The 16,114-nt window shown below is 38.2% G+C and overlaps 1 protein-coding gene across 1 annotated transcript; it reads right to left on the bottom strand.

The window, feature by feature from the left end:
• Positions 1-4,819: 4,819 nt before the first annotated feature.
• Positions 4,820-10,267, bottom strand: LOC103958126 (probable GPI-anchored adhesin-like protein PGA55). The gene is made up of 7 exons (XM_048573728.1): positions 8,534-10,267; positions 8,249-8,376; positions 6,654-7,802; positions 5,947-6,541; positions 5,712-5,850; positions 5,365-5,458; positions 4,820-5,255 (listed from the first exon to the last, which is right to left on the bottom strand). The coding sequence occupies exons 1-7, from the start codon at positions 9,701-9,703 to the stop codon at positions 5,138-5,140; spliced, it is 3,393 nt and encodes a 1,130-aa protein (XP_048429685.1). The 5' UTR covers positions 9,704-10,267; the 3' UTR covers positions 4,820-5,137.
• Between the last annotated feature and the right edge of the window lie 5,847 nt (positions 10,268-16,114).

The following is a 16,114-nucleotide window of genomic DNA, read 5'->3' on the forward strand; positions in this document are numbered from 1 at the left end:
GATAAATGGCCATGAAATAGTTTAGTAACTATCAACTGTGTCTAATTAAAAAATTGGATGGAAACAAGTATGCATATGGTCACTTTGAAGAAGCTTTAATATGTCATGTGCAGTTGAATCTGTGGGCCTTTGTAGTTTGAACCTTAAACCACATGCCCCATCAAAGTCTCTTCTGTCAATCCATCACATATAATTTAAAGAATTTTGGAGAATTTTTCAAAGTGAAAACTATTGAGTGACATGTGAAGAATTTTGGAGAAGCAGCAACCTTATAATATTAATAAAAGTAGGAGAGGTGTCACACCATAGATGAATCAATGAAACTATATTTTCCGGCTTGGATGGAGCGATTATAAATCTGAAAACTTTGATGATATTACAAGTTTAAAATGTTTGTTTAGATTATCACAATTCTTACATGTCAAGATTTAAATGAGAAGGAAACAAATGGATTTCAAATGATTCCTTGCATATAGTTATTTAAAATCCATTTCGTCTAAGTTATTTCAAATACATTTCATTCGATGTTTTCTAGTTTCGCAAATATACCCAGTCTTGGTGCCGAAACCAAATCCTTTATTTCAAATTTCTCAATCCAAATTAAGCCTAAGAAGATTATTCCTAACATTATTAGAGTTCTTTTGTTTTGTTTTTCTGTTCTTTTCTCTGGCCAACAAAGAAGTTACCAACGTTGCTATGCAACTACGATGACACATACGCAACATCCAAAAAATGTTTGTTGGGATTGGCCTTAGAAACTAGGGTATCTCCTAGGGTTAACTTTATTTTGGGTAATGCAGCTCCACTTGTAGGTTCACATGTTACTTCTGTGGATAACCTCCAAATTCATATAAATTCTTCAATCGAAATCACAAGATAACAAGCCATGTGTTTTAGTACCTCTAATGATAGAGATTTGTCAGTTGAGAAAACTTAGGCCAACAGACAGTGTTGTACAGTTGCCTTGAGTCACCTCTTTGGCCTATTAATTAATACAGAAAGCAACATTGTCAATACATCATTTTATCTTCCTCCCTAATTACTATCTTTCGTATCCAACGGTATTAGATACCAATCTACATTGTGTAGTATAAACCGGTCTTTTCTCAATAGTAGATTACATGCATAAAAAGACTCTTAATAGCTATTTCCACATGATCAAAGAAACACAAATTTGTCAAGACAAAAAGGTTGGTTTTGGACATGATAAAATGCAGTGTTTTCATAAGGTGACTGGCAAATTTTAAGGCAATAATTTAGGAAAGCGAGATAAAGCACACAAACTATTAAAAACGTCGGGTCATTTTATTGTCCTTCGTACCAATAGTTGGATTTCTTCTATTTTTGAGAATGACAGAGAATACTTTCGGGAATTTTCAAATACAATTTGATCATGATAATGTGATGGGATGTTCCTTGTTGTCTTTGAGAAAGATAAAAAAATGCATGCATTATTGTTTGTACCAAAGATCAAATGCTGAAGTTGTCTTACAGACTTACCCTCTCAAATAGTTAAGGTTTAGAGACATGTTGTCACGAGGACATTGCACAAGGTAACCCCATCTATGATTGGATTGGACAAATAATAATTCACACGCACATATATACATACAGGATTAAAATCCGGGGACATCTTTTTTACACACATTTTGACACTTATTTTGAAAGTCACTTTGTAATGTATTTCAACAACCTAAACCGTCTATATTTTAGTACATCATTCATAGATCATCCTCGCAAAGAACTAGACAAATCCAAAACCATTAAGACATTCATTTGTAGTGAAGAAAATGAATAAATATGGTTCTATAAAGAAACACTAAATCTAATCCAACTATCATATGATTTTATATTTAAGTGAGTTTTGATAAACATGCTCTTTTAAAGAAGATCTAAAAATAAATTGTTCAAATCATTGAAATGCGTGGACACCACAACAAGGTGTCTCTGAATCCTAAAACCCTAAACCCTACACACACACATAAAACATGCCTCTAGACCTGTGTACGTGTGGGGTATGTAGTAGTGTATATCCTCAAAGGTATTTGGGACACCTTTAACTTGCTTGGAGGGAAAGAGAGCTATAGCTATACCATATTGGGCTCAACATGCATGTGAATACTAGCCAAACCTAGTAATTACAAAACCATGTATGATATTCTTTTAAACCTGTTCCGGTATTGCACCTAGTAAAAATAAGAGATGCCAAGCACAATAGTTAACAGTACACGTGAGTGATTGTTAGTCATTTATACGTGTGTACATTAACCTATGTGAAAAAGAGAGCTCACAATGCATCAACGACTAACAATCCTCAACATGGCTTGAGTGAATGTCCCTAGCATAATATTTAACGATTATGCCCCTAGATCATCGTTACTTGATCACTCTTGGTTACTACTATAGCATGCCCGCCCGGATGTAAAGAAATTTTGGGGGTCAAAGGATATTTGGGTGATGGCTTAAATTCAAGGCATACATGATATTTTTGGAGCCTAATTAGAAGGGAATAAAAGGTTGGACAAGAAAAGAAAATAATAACTAACAAAAAATAATAATAATGTATGGCTGGCCTGAGTGATGAGTTGTTAGGAGGCACTCTTAATAACAACCGAAAGGAAAGGGCTTTAGTTGCCCTTGTCCTTTTGTTCATCCCAGTTCCCATGCTTCGATCGAGGGAGGGCCAGAGGGTTATAGGCCAAATATAGCTCTGTGACAAAAAATCATGTCTAATCAAGAGGCCAAATGGTCATTGGGCTAAATATAATTTATTATTTTAATTGAATTAATATGGTTACTTAAATTAAACTACTTCAATAATTTTTAGAGATAGAATGTCAATAATTTTTCGAGATGGAATGTCAATAATTTTACGTCTCGAATTTCGAGTGTCACGTGTCGACGTACGAGTAACTTTGCAGATTTCTTGTCGATAAGGAATCTCAATAATTTTACATCTCGTATTTCTTTGGATCAAAAGAAGCATGGAGTAGACGTTTAAGTTTTATGTTGTTAAATGTTTTTTTTTAATGTTGTTTAATATTGTTTAATATTGTTTAATGTTACTTAATATTATTTAATGGCTTAGGTATTTATAGGAAAAAAAAATTTGTAAAAAAAAAAAAAAAAAAAAAAAATCAAATTTAACAACTAGCTGACATTAGCAAGTAGCCATTGGGATTCAAAATGCTGGACCGGCCGTGGCTAGCTGGTTTGGGCCAGCCGATTGGCCCGATTCTTCAATTGTGGCCCGGGGGGGCTCATGAGCCTTTCGACCTAGTCTTCAGTTGGAGACGGTTTTCGTGTCATTTCGAACTATTTTTGGCCTATGACCCTCTGGCTAGATCGGTTAAAAATGGTCTTAATTGTCGACGTTGTTGCTAGGCTGCTGGTGTCTCCCAGGGGCCACTGCATTCTGTTTAATTAGAAAAGAACAATACATGAAAAATTAATTACAATTGAATTATGAATTGTGAATAGTAAGATAGCATAAAAAGGGATTCAAACTTGAGATGACAATGAACGCACAACGAATTTGGTTACGTCCAAGTTTGCAGTTCGATTGTTCTAATGGTTTTATAGTCACACATCTGTTGTAAAAAAGGACAGAAACAACACTAAGGATAAAACTAAGCGTGTGGGGGCAATATTTTAAGGTTTTTTTTTTTTTTTAATTTTTTTTATGGTAGAATTTGAACTTGTGATCTCTTCGACATTAAGAAGAGAAATACCATTAAAATAATAGCTATTTTGTTTAATAACTACATGTTAGTTTAGCGTTTTTCGAATTTTATAACCATCATTGATTCGAGGCAACACACACATAGTGTAACATCCCACATCGCCCAAGGGAGTGGATCCTATAAGCCTTATATGTATGTTCTTATCTCTACCTAGCACGAGGCCTTTTGGGAGTTCACTGGCTTCGGGTTCCGTAGGAACTCCGAAGTTAAGTAAGTTTGGGCGAGAGCATTCCCATAATGGGTGACCCACTGGGAAATTCTCGTGTGAGTTCCCAGAAACAAAACCGTGAGGGCGTGGTCGGGGCTCAAAGCGGACAATATTGTGCTACGATGGAGTCGAGTCAAGGATGTGGTGGGGATCCGGGCCAGGATGTGACAATTTGATATCAGAGCTAATCCTTAGCCGAAAGTGTGCCTAATCCCTGGCCGAAAGTGTGTCAACGAGGACGTCAGGCCCCTAGGGGGATGGATTGTAACATCCCACATCACCCAGGATCCCCTACAGGGAAGTTCTCGTGTGAGTTCCCAGAAACAACCGTGAGGGCGTGATCGGAGTCCAAAATGGACAATATTGTGCTACAGTAAAATCGAATCCTGGATGTGGTGGGGGCCCAAACCGGGATGTGACACATAGGGCCATAGCTGCACTATTATCTAAAGCACCACAAAGAAAACAAAATAAAAAGCGCGCGCGCGCGCGCACATATATATATATATATATATATATATATATATATTCTTTGATTGCTATGTACAGGAAAGTCCCCCAACAAGATCCAATAATTCTGATATCTGTTTGTTTCTGCAAACTGTTAAACAACCCTTCACATCACAATCCTGCACTAGAACAGTAAAATTACACCAACTCTTGTCTTTGGCTGAAAAAAGGGATTACCTGCTTTTACTGACTCTAATTTGAAATACATTATGACTAGGAGAGCCGCTTTCCCACAGCTTTACTTCTGGTATCTTACCGCTAGATTGTAACTACGGAAATATTTGGCTGCAATAGTCATGCCGCTAGATTGTAATACTGATTCACATGTTTTAATATGAGTGAATGACAATATAGATTCGATATGAAGCAAAACATGTTTCCAAAAAGAGGCACCTTTTCTCAAATTGTATATAGCAAGATGAATAACAAATAGTAGAGCTTGTTAGTTGTGGGTCTCTCCTAAAAAAACATACACACGAGTATATGTGGGAAAAGAGAAACCATGTATGATGTCCCATGATGACTTTTGACATGTTAAAAAAAGCAGATAAGTAAATAGGCAAAGATGAACAAAATTAGCTTCCTCTTCCAATGTTGTATGCTTCACTATGTTGAGTTTTTCGAAAGAAAGACGGTCCTCTGAAGCAAGAACTCGTTCACCAGGTGCTGGTAGAGTCTAGTAATCCATCTGTGCCTTCACGACATCCACAATTGGAGCTCGACAGATTGGACATTTTCCGCTATTCCATTGCAACTCATGAGCACACTTGAGACAGGTGCACATGTGGCCACACCTGTAAATTTCAGAAATGGCGTCTCACAAGATGAGTACTATAGCCAACAAAAAATTGAAATGAAAAGATTTATACTCACATGAGAAGCCTTGGTTGGATAACAAGTTACCTGTACAAAAGTGAGTCGACTTTCACTTCGTGGCAAATGCAACAATTTCCTTTCTTTGGTAATCCATTTGCAGACCTTTTCCTCTCCGCTTGACCTGTAACATACAGAATAGTGTGCTGTCAAGAAACTGATCGAAAATAAGGAGTAATGCAGACACTCACACTTTGATTATCGCTATTTTTGCTTTGAAAGAGTATTTAAAACTGTTCTAAAAAAAAACAAATTAACAAGAGCAAGGATGTTTTTTAAAGACTTTTTCAGTTGATACATTTGTGCAAATTATGGTATTCATTTTAAATTGACAGAGGCCCTAATTTAAGAAAACGAATGAGTAGTACAACACGAACCTGAATGAACTTCCTGCTTCATGGATTGTTGCGTTACCATTTGCATGTCTACACAGCTCTTAATTACTTTTCGTAGCTCTGACATCTCACGATAGAGTTGCTCCATCTGCCCTCTCATGTCATATATGAATTCCATTTCCTGCAAGTTCAGAAGTGTTATCTTAGATTCTTTACTGACCAATAAATTAAGAACTCAAAGTTGACGTAACTGTCGAGGAGAAAAAGTTAAACTCACAATTGAAGGATGACTTATAGGGGAAGAGAAGTGATGGTGATTTTGATGGTATGATGGAGGTGGTGATGGTGAACCATGGTGACTATTTGAACAGTAAGAATGAGATGGCAAATGTCGGGGTGGAGATGTAGAAGCAGCTCGATTAGAATCATCCCCCACTTCTATATCTTGATAGCTCCACGCTGTCATGTGAGATGGCGATGGCTGCAATGATGTGCATTGGTAAAAATCATCACTTGCTTCTTGATATCGAGCGCTAATTAGACTTCTTTCTTCTCCTCCTTCATCGTCGTTGTCATTATCATCTTCTTCCTCATCATCATCTTCTTCTGTCATGTTCTGATCTTCTTCTTGGTGTTCTTCTTCTTGCACTTGTTGTTCTTCTTCTTGACTGCATGCTGGCAGCAATTGTTGTTGTTGTTTTTGGTGATGCTGTTGTAAGAAAGTCATCAATTGATTCATCCTATTGTGGCTGATATCATCGTCTTCTCCTTCTTGACTGCCATCTGGTTGCGCTTGTATTTCTAAGCGAGATTCCATCAATCTGTCTATTCTGTCTCGGAAATCACTTGCAAGACAATTTGATACTGTTCTTCTGCATAGATCAATGTGAAATTCAGATGAGTAAAACATAAAAATATGGTTGTAATATTACAGAAGCTTACAACGAAACCAAAACACGAAAAGTTGAAGCAATGCTGGTGTACCTTTCGATAAGTTGGCGTATCTCCCCTTTGCCTGAGTTGGAGTTAAGCATCTCTTGGTACCATGCCTTTCTCAGGTTTTCCCAGTAGCTACGTGGGCGAGAAATCTCATTGATCCAGTCATAAGTATAATCTCCATAGTACTGGTAGTCATCCTCTAGTTGTTCTTCTATCTCATTCTCATCCCAACCAACCAAGGATGTGGTTGCATCTGCATTTTCTTGCACATCAAGGTTTCTAGCCTTCGAACTTGTTCCTTGCCAGATAACTTCTGAACTCAGGCTAACTTCTTCATGAAGATCTTCACTAACATGAGGCAAGTTGTTTCTGGCCTCTGAACTTGTTCCTTGCCAGATAATTTCTGAACTCGGGCTAGCTTCTTCATGAATATGTTCACTAGCATGAGGTAAGTTGTTTCTGGCCTCTGAACTTATTCCTTGCAAAGTGACTTCTGAGCGCGGGCTGACTTCTTCATAAAGGTCCTCACTAACATGAGGCGAGGTGTTTCTAGCCATTGGACTTGTTCCTTGCAAGGTGACTTCTGAACTCGGGCTCGCTTCTTCACAAAGATCTTCACTACCATGAGGGGAGGTACATCTAGCCATTAGACTTGTTCTCTGCACGGTGACTTTTAAACACGGGTTGGCTTCTTCATGAAGACCTTTGCTAGCATGAGTTGTGGTGTTCCTAGCCATTGGACTCGATCCTTGAGAGGTGACTTTCGAACTCGGGCTGGCTTCATCACGAAGATCTTCACTAGCTTTTGGCAAATTGTTTGTAGCCACTGAACTTGTTCCTTTCGAGGTGACTTTTGAACTTGGGCTACCTTCCTCATGAAGATCGTTACTAGCTTGCGTTGAGGTGTTTGTAGCCACTGAACTTGTTTCTTGACAGGTGACTTTTGAACTCATGCTAACTTTTTCACGAATATCTTCGCTAGCATGCGGCAATGAGGCCCGCACGCCGGTTACATTCTTCTGCTCAACTCTATCAACGTCACGATTAAGAGTGTTTTTGCTAGGCTTATTGGGAGTGGAGGAGTTTTTTGGTAGTACACTGGTGTTCTTTACAACCTCCTTTTGAGGGCCTTTTGGAATAGCTGCATCACTCTGATCAGTTGAGGCCTGCTCCACACCAGTGCTAAATCTCTCCCTGAAATTAAATGATCTAAATGTTACTTCGTTTTTCCAATCACACACAGTCCATTAACGATTCGTTTGGTGCCTAGGCTTGGATTGGATAACTCATTGTATTCAAGGTAATCCAATCAAACAATCTGAAGCACCAAACAAACCCTCATATTATTCAGGAACAACTGATGACAGTTGAAGGATTTTATTTCTTTCCAATTTTGTGCAATTATTAAGTTCTTTTTCTTTAACTAAGCATTTCCAAATTCAGAATTTATTTATTTCTGAACAACTGCATTTCTCACTGTGTGAGGAAGATTTAATTATACCATCTATGGAAACATTGCATTTAAAACTTTTAACTTCACTTAATTTAAGGTTTAAACTAATTAGAAAAATTGCATTCAGAGAGCAAAGTGCAAATTAGCATCAGAACTGTATCTTGGCATGTTTCAATGATCACTGTACCTGAGATGCATGATGGCAGACCCGTGTGGAAGTTTGTTCACTTGAGATGTTGCCGGTTTCCGGCATGGTACATCTTGACCTACTGCCACTGCCATGCGGCGTTGTAGCAGTTTAAGCCGAAGCATTGACTGCAAACAAGCATAATATGCTAAGTAAATATGTAATTGCTTTGCAATTTGAAAATAAGGAAGAAAAGGGTTAAATATAATTCAGTGCACTGTAAACTAAGAACTAAGCTTGTTTAAGAAAACTTGAGTTAAAAAAATGAATGAATAATTAACGCACCTGAATTCGTCCTTTGTGTGAAAATCTTGAAACTGCTCTGCGGTCTACAAGCGTGTCAAGCTCCTTATGTCGGTCGCGCTCCAAGTGCATCAGCAAATCAGCAAAAGCCTGCCTGCCTCTGATCATCCTCGGTGAACTTATAACCTGAGAGAACCCTTTGTGCAGCTGCTCTGTCTGATCAGACCCGAAAAGCCTCTCACGATCGCGCTCTCTAGACGGAGATGCATTGGTACAAGACTGCTGATCATTGTCATCACTAGAAGATAATGGACATTGCGCTGTCATTTTCAACCTTCTAATGATATCCGTAACACGAACCTTCTCTCTTTCTCTTTCTCTTTCTCTTTCCCTTGCATCTAAATTACTCAGGGCATCACTTGTGGTGCTTTCCTCAGAATGTGTGTCCTCAAATGAATCCTCAGCAACCGGGCCGGTGTCATACCTCTCATCAACACAAACAGAGTCCCCTGCTTCAGACCCTCTCGACGATTGTTTCTCGAAAACTGGTGCATTCGAACCAACGGACTCATTGGAAGCACTGGATTCATTGGAAGCATTGAATATGTTCTCATTCTCATTGCAGCTGAATCCAGAGTTAGACCTGCTTGTCTCTGCGCTGCCATTGCTACCATTGGAACTCATCTTGAAGCTGTTTGATTGGTTCAGCCTCTTCTCCCATATTTGAACCAACGAGGAAGCTCCAACTCCCAGATTGTAAATTCTCGCCAAGCTATCCGTTCTGAAAAGAGTCTCCTTCATAGATGTTGATGTCCTCGATGATGAAGGTGCGGAGTTAGGCACTGACATGAGCTCTGCCTCTTGGCTCTGCCTCTCAATCATTGCCATTCCTTCTTTCCCTCCTTGTCTCGCAGCCTGTCGACCAAGAACTCGAGACTGCCTCGGGCTCATTGTCGAACAACCACCATCTTTTTCAATATTTTCAATGTTTCGGTCTTTGGAGTTGTTGCTTTCCTTGTCGCTGGAGGCAGATATTGAAGAGACAGAAATGCAGGTGGTGAGGTGATTCCTCACCAAGCTATTCAGATTCTTCTGAAAAGCGGCCTGCGTGGCCCTGGCATTTCTCTCTCGGCACCTGTCTCGCCGGTTGTGATCCCTCAACACGCACCCAAAAGGCGCAGAAGACGCCATTTCAACTTGTGATGATGCCATCTCAGAATTCAAATGGTCTGAAGCAATTACTGTAATTACATAGAACTACAGAATTTTCAGAGGAGCCTGAAATCCAAACCAAAAGGAGGAAATTAAAGAACCCATATTGAAAATTCGACGGGCGGGGGGGGGATTGAAAACAAAGAATCCAACCTCACAAGAAAAATCTTGTATGTGAAGAGAGGAAGAAAATGGAAGATCCCAAAGAGTCTGAGAAAGGAGCGAAACAAGCCGCTAATTTTACACAAAAACAGAGGAGCTTTCTTAGGAACAAAACAATTTGTCATCCGCTCGTATAATACCTCATTCTTGTTTGCAATTTTTGCCTATTTTTAGACACGCTTTTTGGTAACCGCCACAAATGCACAGACACAACAAACAGAGTTGGCCTGTTGCTGTACAAAAAACAGAAAAAAAAAAAAACAGTGAAAAGATAAAAAATTTGAAATTTTCTGTGTGTATTTTTATGTGGGTTTGTCTTGGATTGCGAAAATTTGAAGGTTAGGGAATCAAATCATGAGATTCTAGGGAAAACAGAGGATGGAAACAGAGGAGGACAGAATTGCACTGATAAAACAATGAGATGATTTGGTGTGAAAAAATAGGGATTGAATAAGAGAGAGAGAGACGTTGGTTTTTACTTTTTAGTCCGTTGGGAATGTAGGGCCATATGGTTGTTTCTTTATTCTTTTGCAGAGTGGTTACGCCCAATCATCTGTCTTATTTTTTTACCTATATTCATAAAAAAGAGTGTATTTTTGCGCACCATCATTTAGTATGATATATGTTCACCATCTTATTTATCACCATTAGATGAGTTTGAATTTTAAGATTTGTGCCTATCTATTATACAAATCTCAAAATTCAAACTATGATAAATAGGGTGGTGAGCAAAAATACTCCCCATAAAAAGGAACAATAATATTTGATTCGATTTAGAATACAGGACCGAGATTAAAAGTAAGTAATTTGAAAAACAATCCAAAACACTAAATTCGTGTCCTTATTTGTTGTAACGGTGATCCATTGGAGTCCATGGTTATAAATTTTTGGTTTTAGCATATTAACAATTGCATTGATTAGATTACCATATTAACACACTAGCCTTTGAATTCTGTTTGCTACACCTTCAATGCCATTTTTCGAGTCAACACTCCATCCAATTTTTTGTTTTTGGTGTTTTCTTACCTTTTTAGGTTGGATTTTGTGACATTCTAGCAAGTCCAATGCAATATTATAACATAGAATGTTACTATCGTTTGGTTAAAAATAAACAGTATCGGAAGTATTTCATTAAAACTCATTTGAATAATACAATGGCTATCGTTTGGTTTTTTTTTAAAAAATAAAAAATAAAAAAAACTTCCTTTTACTTGTATAATAACATATGGTATACTAAAAAAAAATAAAACTGTCCATATTCTGAACACACTAAAAAATCTCTCATGATTAAGGAAAAAAAAGTAGACAGTGGGTCACCATCCATATTCATTATATAGCCAAAAATTACAATGCTTGAGTGATAACTTTATTTTAAATTTAATGACATTTAATGACTAACATCATTCGAAAGAAAGAAAAAAAGACTATTACTCAAATATTGTTTTTACTGTGTTAGTTTGGTAATAGTCAAATTAGTTAGAACAATGTATTACTCGTAATTTTTAAAAATTTAGTGTAATCTTCATATCGTAATATTATATCATCGCCAAACCATTGATGAAAGTAAAATGCTTATTCACTTACCAAATAGATGACGAGCTTATCAGCAGGTAGCCAGGAAGTATATACTCATATCAATTAACTTCATACAATGACTATGTTAATATTAATAATCAACAAAAAAAATTTCGCCGACATATTGTCATTACTATCCGAACTTAAAAATAGTTCATATCTTTATCAATATCGATAGCATATACACTGAATGTTTTCATTAATATCGGTGCAGTGACGAATATTTTTTTCATCCATCATTTCCTATAATGATTATGGGTTCATTTGGATGTGCTTTTAAAATGTCTAAAAACGCTTTTGGTTAAATTGATTTTGAGTTTCAAAAACACTTAAAGTGCTTGGATTTTTACTAAGGATTGGTATAAAAAACATTTTCATCAAAAACGTTTTCAGTCATTTTAAAAGTACATTCAAACGAGCCATATGGTAATATCCAGTAATCTACAACTAATACCCATTGTTTAGTTCCCATTTTACTCTTAGGCTAATATTGATGTTTGATTATAATTTTTAGGAGAAATTAGGTACCCATCCCTTTTTTTTCAATTCCATTGATTGAAACCTTATTCTTTTTTAATTTTTAATCAAGATCCCTTGATTTTAATAAACATCATTAATTATTTCAATAATAAAATATTTTACATATCAAGATAATTAAATTTTATTCTAAATTATTCATTTAGTGTTAGAAACGTTGCATTTATGGCTAAATTTTGTACCATATATTTTTATTTTTAGTTTGTACCCATTTTAATTTGCAACCTTTTTTTATTAAATTGTGCCAATTTTCTATTCAGTTTTAGTTTGTACCCATATATTAATTGTTTTTTGTGTCCATATTTTTCAAACTTGTATTTGTACTCATATTTTTTTTACCTTTTATTTGTACTCATATTTTATTAATAATGTACCCATTTGTCTTTAAAAATATACCACTTTGTTATATGTAAAATGTACCAATTTTTTTTTTTTGTAAGTACCATCTCTTTTGTGTAAAATGTACCCGTTATTTTTTTTATATGAAATGTCACATCCTGGCCCGAGGCGGATCACTTCCCGGGCCCGCTTCATCACCGTAGCACGATATTGTCTGCTTTGGGCTTACCATTCCCTCACGGTTTTGTTTTTGGAAACTCACGAGCAACTTCCCAATGGGTACGCATCATGAGATTGCTCTAGCCCCCTTCTTGCTTAACTTCGGAATTCTTATGGAACCCAAAGCCAGTGAGCTCCCAAAAGGCCTCGCGCTAGGTAGGGATGGGAATATACATATAAGGATCACTCCCCTAGGCGATGTGGGATGTTACAATCTACCCCCCCTTAGGGGTCCGACGTCCTCGTCGGCACACCACGACCTGGGTTAGGCTCTGATACCAAATTGTCACATCCCGGCCCCGGACGGATCACTTCCCAGGCCCGCTCCACCACCGTAGCACGATATTGTCCGCTTTGGGCTTACCATTCCCTCACGGTTTTGTTTTTGTGAACTCATGAGCAACTTCCCAGTGGGTCACCCATCATGGGATTGCTCTAACCCCATTCTCGCTTAACTTCTGAGTTCCTACGGAACCTGAAGCCAGTGAGCTCCCAAAAGGCCTCGTGATAGGTAAGGATGAGAATATACATTTAAGGATCACTCCCCTGCGCGATGTGGGATGTCACAATCCACCCCCCTTAGGGGCCCGACATCCTCGCCGGCACACACGTGACCAGGGTTCGGCTCTGATACCAATTGTCACATCCCGGCCCGGGACGGATCACTTCCCGGGCCCGCTCCACCACCATAGCACGATATTGTCCGTTTTGGGCTTACCATTCCCTCACGGTTTTGTTTTTGGGAACTCACGAGCAACTTCCCAGTGGGTCACCCATTATGGGATTGCTCTAGCCCCCTTCTCGCTTAACTTCGGAGTTCCTACGGAACCCGAAGCCAATGAGCTCCCAATAGGCCTCGCACTAGGTATGGATAGGAATATACATATAAGGATCACTCTCCTAGGCGATGTGGGATGTTACATGAAATGTACCCGTTATATAAAACGTATCACCTTTTTTTGTATAAAATATACCAACTTTTTGTGTCACATCCTAGCTCGAGCCCTCATTACATCCCGGGCTCGACTTCACCATAGCACGATATTGTCCGCTTTGGGCCCCGACCACGCCCTCAACATTTTGTTTCTGGGTGACCCATTGGGAAGTTCTCGTGTTAGTCCCCTTACTTATTTCATTATGTTGAGATATTTGGCATGACATACTTGTGGATTTGGCTATTACGAGTATGGTTTCGATATAGATATGTATTCTATTTTCTGGGAAATTATACGGGTTTTACAGCGAAAGGTTACTACTTTTGATAAATGAAATGGTTTTGAAAAGCTTTGTTTTTGCCCACTCACACTTTCTGTTTTGCGCCCTTCTAGGTTTTAGGTAGGTGTGCTTGTTGGTGGCTTGCGATGAGACTTCGGCGGTTCTGATAGACTATATTTAATGTAGGACCATCCTTCTAGTATTGTATAGTTAGTATTTGTCCTGATGGACTGCACTTAGGCTACCTATGCTCTGATACCAAACCGACACACCTCGACCTAAATCAAGGCGTGCTAGGCAGCACGCCTTGATTTAGGTCGAGGTGTGTCATTTTGTATGTAAAATGTATTGTATAAAATTACCAATTTTTTGTATGTAAAATGTCATTAATATAAATAATGACAAATCATGAGTTTTATTTAAGTATAATTTTTTTTAATATTTTCAACAAATCATGGATTTTATTTAAAATCTCATTAATATAAATAACTACAAATATCAAATTTTAATTTAAAAATTATAATAACCTACATGGAAATGCATTATTGCATTAATTTCAGGGACTTTAATAAAAAACCGAAAACCAATAAGGTTTCAATAAAAGAACGTTGATAAATAGAAACTGCATCCAAAATCACCCTAATTTTTATTAATTTTTCGAGTCGAGTGAAATTATCTTATTAAAGTTTCACAAGATATTTTTAACAATAAAACAATATGGTAACTACTTACTATTTCGATCTTAGTGATAATTTATATTCTTTACTTTGAATCTCTTTCCACCACATCCACCTAGTTCGAGATTCAGGCCGTTGAAATTTAATTCAATGACTACAAATAGGGGATATTTTTAAAAATTATAATAACTGTAACCCTTGAATCAAAATCCAACTGTTCAGATCCGGACTAGGTAGATTTAGTGGAAAGGGATCCAGAGATGATCCCTTTCCCTTTACAGTCTAGAGTATGGAGTATCCAGATTGAAATGGTCACTAACATGCTATTTGGTGAAAAATTTAAGTTGCTAAATTGAAATTAGGGTAAAGTACAAAAAACTACCTCAACTATTGGTCTCACGACACTTTCATACCTCATCTTTTTAAAATGACAATGTCATACCTCATCTTACAAATTTGTGCTAATGCCATACATCCGTCAGTTTTTCTGTTAAGTGCTGACGTGACTTGGCTTAAATAGTGACGTGGCTTAAAAAAATTAAAATAAAAAATAAAAAATTAATTAAATATTAAAAACTAAAAAAATTAAAATCATTTAATATTTTTTTTACATGGGGGCCCACCCTCTTTCCCCCTTTCGTTTTTCCCAAATCCGATCCACCCCCTTTATTCCCCATCCACCCCCTTTATCCCTTCTCTCATCTGCAACCCCACCCACCTTTCTCTCATCTGCAACTCGCACTCACCCTCCCTTCTCTCTTCTTCATTGTCGACTTCATCCATCATCCACCAACGACCATCACCTTCTTCCCCATTCTAATTGACGACATCAAAGTCTCCGATCTCTGGCACACCAACCTCATCCCTCTCCGGGTACCCACTCCCTCCATTGATCTCTTCCCCTTCCTTACCAAACTACCCATATAGGTTCGAATACTGCTGCAAATCCTTGACAGCCTTGTCGCCCCACGATTACCAAGTAATCGACTTCGTCGTCGGGTTTGCAGAAGTTGAGGATCACCTCTGCCACCTCCCTCTGCTCCCGCAGCCCAGCACCATCTTCAAGCCCAGCAAAACGCAGCATCAATCCTGCGCCTACCATCGCTGCCGAGTCTCTCGTGAATACAACTTAGGTTTTTTTTTTTTTTGGGGGGGGTGGGGGGGGGGGATAAATGATTTTGCTTTGTTTGGTTGCTCGGAAAATGTGGGAGAAAGGAAATGAATTTTTTTGATATTCTGAGGGTTCCATTTTCTTAGAAAAGTGAGGTAAACTAGAAGATGGATTTTTGAACTTTTGTTAATGATGTGTTCTCAGGATTGGTGGGTGCTTTGTTTTTGATGCATGCATGTAGGTTAGAATTAGAGAGAGCGGCGGAGGAAGAGAAGAAAGGCACCTGGTGGGAATAGGAGTGGTTGGTTTGGGGTGGGATCTGGATTTGGGTTAAGGGAAGACGGCAACCTCATCGGCCCCAACCTTGATAGCTTTCCCTCTCTCATTTTCTCCTTGACAGCTTCGGAGACGGCAACGATAGCGGATCGGCGGTGGGCAATAAAGTGGGAGAGGGAAGCGTGTCGGAGCTTGCAGGTAGATTCGAGAAAGGAGGGCGGATGAAAAAATCCACGTGGGTTTGAGGGTTATGGGCACGGCGAGAGAGAGAAGTGGGGAGGAAGGAGACTACGGTGGAGA

Source organism: the organism of the source record quoted next, unplaced genomic scaffold, assembly GCF_019419815.1.
Source record: "Pyrus x bretschneideri cultivar Hongxiangsu unplaced genomic scaffold, Pyrus_bretschneideri_v1 Contig7, whole genome shotgun sequence".
Lineage (NCBI taxonomy): Eukaryota > Viridiplantae > Streptophyta > Magnoliopsida > Rosales > Rosaceae > Pyrus > Pyrus x bretschneideri.